Below are 4320 nucleotides of genomic sequence, written 5' to 3' on the forward strand. Positions count from 1 at the left end.
TGATTTTTAATTTGATTTAAATTAATAAATTAATTTATTTAATGATCATAACAATCAACTTTAACAATATTTTTTTTCAATTTCAAATTATAACAAAACATTAAAATTCAACCTAAATTTTTTTTTGGGTCAAAATCCATTAAACCATATTTTAATGATAATAGCTAACAAATTCAAAGTAATAATTTGTAATTGATTTATCTATAATATGGGCATAACTTTTTGTTTTACTTCATTAGTCAATTTCATGTAGTATGACTTCAGGTAGATCCCCCACCTGCCCCCTTTATACATTAATAACAGTTTAATAAGACATAAAATTAAAAGTGATCAATAGGAGAATAAAAAGTGTAAAGTATGAGCATGAGCATGAGCATGAGCATGGACCCATTAGGAACCTCCCCAAAGTTAAATTAACAACATCCAGCATGGAAGGAAGAGAAAAAAAAAAAAAAAATCTTTATTTTCATTGACCATGTAAAGCACAACTTCAGAGAAGCGTACTACCTACCAGCTGTAGAAACAATGGAAAATAGAGCTATTATTATGTTTTAAAGTTGAAAAATTTAAAGTTTTGAATTAAAAATAATTAAAATGCACAATAATTGTTCAAAACCAGAAACTATTCATAACAAATAAAGGTAATATTTACATAACATAGCAATTTTAACGGAGTTGCAATTTAATTAATGACGATTATATCACAATTTGAATTTTAAAAAACTGGATATTTTCAAATTCAACCTCTGAATAACTTCGAAGAGTTGATGATGGGGTTGAAAATACAATGTACACTGAGTTGCTCTGATCAAATTAATAAAAAATTCATAACAGAAAAAAGGAAAAACCTTCCTAGGTAGTTGAAAAAACATGAGAATAAAGATTTCATAGATTGAAAAAAATTTACATGGAAAATAAATTCTGGCTCAGAACTGTGAGTACCCATTCGGTATTTCAATGCTGAGCCAGCACATGAAAGAAACCAAACAGAATGTTTTCCTGCTGCAATGGAAACAAATTAATTTCCAGCATTACATCATGAATTTCTTGCAGGGTGGAAGAGGATGTCCACAGAGACAATCATTGTGAAGAAAAGCATTAGATTTAAACAGAATTAATGGCTTCCCCTGAGGAATCTCACCGCACAGATGATTATTCTTCAGCGCCAAATGCTTCATATGTTTCAGGCCTAACATCTGTTCTGGAATTCTCCCTTTCAGTTCATTCCGTGACAAATCCAGCCATCGCAGCTCCTTCAATGCGCCGACATTTCCTGGAATCTTGCCTACCAGCCGGTTGCCAGACAAATCGAGCCGTACGATCATCTTTAGCATCGCGATCGACGGCGGAATGGTGCCCCACAGCTCATTGCTGGACAAATCCAGCCATTCAATGCCGCTTTCACTGGTGATCTCCGGTAGCCGTCCCTTGATCTGGTTGTTCGCTAGGTTAATGAACTTCAACTCCGAGAATTTGTTCAGGATTCCGTCTACAGGGCCGAAGATTTTGTTGGAATGCAGATCTAGCCTGGAAATTGTGTCAGGTAAAGAGAGCGTAAGGAGATTCGAACTCAGGCTGTTGTTGGCGAGAGCGAGCATTTCCAGGCCGCTTATGTTGCTGAAAATGTGCGTAATGTCGCCTGTGAGATAATTATGGGAAAGATCGAGAGAGCTAAGCAAAGCAGGGGGTTTCCACATTTCCAGTGGCTGGTAAATTCCGCAGGCGGCCAGATGCAGGGTAGTTATATCCTTTGTGCTTATCCAGTCAGGAAGTCTGCCTAAATGGAGATCATTGTAAGAAAGATCTAAGGTGAGCAAAGACGAGCTTTTCCTTAGGGTTATAGGAAGCCCGCCGGATAAATGATTTCTGGAGACATTAAAATACCAGAGCTTAGACAAGCGGCTGAGAGACTCTGGAACAGGGCCGCTCAGCATATTATTGCCGAGCGACAGAGTATTCAGAGATGGAGATAATCCATAAGGAACAGGGCCAGTGAGTCTGTTCTGAGCAAGATTTAGGTCCAGTAAAGCAGAAAGCTTGGTAAAGCTTGAGGGAATTTCACCGCTAAAGAAATTTCTTGACAGGTCAAGATAAGTTAGCTTGCTAAAAAATCCTATGAAATCTGGCAGAGGGCCGTACAAAAGATTATTGTTAATGTCCAGATTCTCCAGAGCTCGAAGCTTGCTAATGGCGGCCGGAAGGTTACCGGTTAACCGGTTACTCCCTAGGTTTAGCTGAACCAGGGTCTTTATGTTCCCCAGGGCGGCGGGAATACGGCCGTTGAGTCGGTTACCCGCCAGAGAGAGTGCACGGAGACTGCTGAGTTCCCCGAGCTCCGCGGGAATCGAACCCTGGACCTGGCAGTTCTCGATGTAAAGCTGAGTTAATTTAGAGAGCCCTGAAATAGCTGCTGGAATGGTCCCGCTAATGTACTTCATATCGCCTATGATCAGCACCTCCAGAAATTTTAGATTTCCCAGAGAAGGAGATAAAGTTCCCCGCATAAATGTTAATGTATTTTCTGAATCTGGTGCTCTGTTTTGCAGAATCAGCCTGATAACTCTTCCATTCTTGGGCTCACATTCCACGCCCTCCCAGCTTCCACAGCAATCAGTCATGGCGGTCCAAGATTTCAGAATTTCAGTAGTATCTTCTTTGATTCCTTTCTTGAATTCCAGCAAAGCTTCTCTGTCATTTGCAGAGCATGTAACGGTCTCCTCTGCCTGTAAATTGAAGAAACAGGAGGCAATTGCCATGAGAAAAATTGAAGCCACTGCTCCATTTCTGTTAAGCATTGCCATTGCAGACTGTTAGAACATGGGCCAAAACTACTTAAATGCGGCAATCTGAGTGGAATTTGAATGATGCTGTTGTATATTATATACAGCAGTTTGATTTATGTGTGGGTCGCGGAATCACGGGGACCATCGAGATCGTTGAAATCATAGAAATTTGTGAAAGGACGGCGATTCACATGTCGAGGATTGCCAAAGACTACGTTTTGGTATGTTGATCTGATTAGACTTGTTACAGCGTCGTTTCTGCTAAATTGTCTTTGAATTCACTGTATGAATTTGAGATTCAAACCGAAAAATCCGTTAGCCGTCTCAAACCTGGGAATCTTAGAGGATGCTAATGTCGGCTAAATCGTTAATCGCCATTGTATTTTCAGTAAAGCTTGTGAAACTCGGGACCCACGTTAGACAAAAGTAAAGATAATCAAGTACAGTTCAGATTACGCGTTGCTTTGGTCTAGGATGGTAGCTTGTTGATGATTGGTCCCACACCAAAAAGAAATTTTTTCGATAAAGTGGTTGAGCCAAATTATTAAAGTTCATGCAATAATGTTTTGTTTCCTTGTATTATATTTAATGAACAGATAAGTAACAATTAGTGTAAAGGATGCATTACTACTTTGTTCATAAAGGTTCATTAAATAGGTTTATTGGAAGTGGTGCTTGTATCTTTGCTGATCTCATTTAATTAAAGCTTCAGGTTAAGCTACTTGTCTAGTAAAATTAAGAAAAAAATTAAATATTTTTTTATAAGGTGAATAAATAATTAATGTAAATTATGTTAATAAATATTTTAAATAGATAATGATATTTAGTGAATAAATAATTAATGTAAATTCTGTTGATAAATATTTTAGATAGATAATAATAGTTTAATTTTTGCACATCCAATCTTTCAATTACTAACTTTAAAGAACAAACAAAAAAAACTAAAAACCCATTACTAAATTTTATATGTACCACTAAGTGCTCATTGTAGGGGCTAATTGTTACAACCCATAAAAATTGTTAAAATCCAATGCACTATATACACTTGTATGCTTGTAGTCATCCCCTAGAATTATTTTATTTTACTTCAGAATTATTTTTCTTTATTTATATTAATTACTTTATTTGTATGGAAAGCTATTTTTATTTTCTTAAGAGCTATTTTGTAGGCTTAATTTATTTATTTTTTAATTATATTATTTGTGTTTTATTTATTTTTTTATGACACTCCACTCAAGTCATTATTTAATATTTCTTAATATCATTAAGTCATTTTGTTAAATTAAAATTTCAAGTTGAGCTACTTCTCTAGTATATAGTTGAGCTACAAATGTAGACAATTATTATTTTATATAATGAAGAGTTGTCTTATTCACTTATAGAATTATTTATTTATTTTTACTTTAAATTATTATTTTTAATCGTCGTATTGTTGTTTACTTTATTTTATTAAGGTTGTTTTTATTTACTTAAGCTTTATTTTACGGTATTAGGTTTTTTCCTAGTATATTGGTTGTCTTTTAGTTTTTTAATGTAA

At 35.4% G+C, this 4320-nt stretch overlaps 1 protein-coding gene across 1 annotated transcript; it reads right to left on the minus strand.

Moving 5' to 3' along the window:
• Nucleotides 1-1031: 1031 nt before the first annotated feature.
• LOC131046293 (probable inactive leucine-rich repeat receptor kinase XIAO) lies at nucleotides 1032-2801 on the minus strand. Its single transcript, XM_057979992.1, has one exon. It carries the CDS (start codon nucleotides 2799-2801, stop codon nucleotides 1032-1034), a length of 1770 nt encoding a protein of 589 aa, XP_057835975.1.
• Between the last annotated feature and the right edge of the window lie 1519 nt (nucleotides 2802-4320).

Source organism: Cryptomeria japonica, chromosome 7 (genome assembly GCF_030272615.1).
Source record: "Cryptomeria japonica chromosome 7, Sugi_1.0, whole genome shotgun sequence".
Lineage (NCBI taxonomy): Eukaryota > Viridiplantae > Streptophyta > Pinopsida > Cupressales > Cupressaceae > Cryptomeria > Cryptomeria japonica.

What these genes read in the sequence shown, in the direction of transcription:
- LOC131046293 (XM_057979992.1), bottom strand. Translation starts at nt 2,801, where the DNA reads ATGGCAATGCTTAACAGAAATGGAGCAGTGGCTTCAATTTTTCTCATG.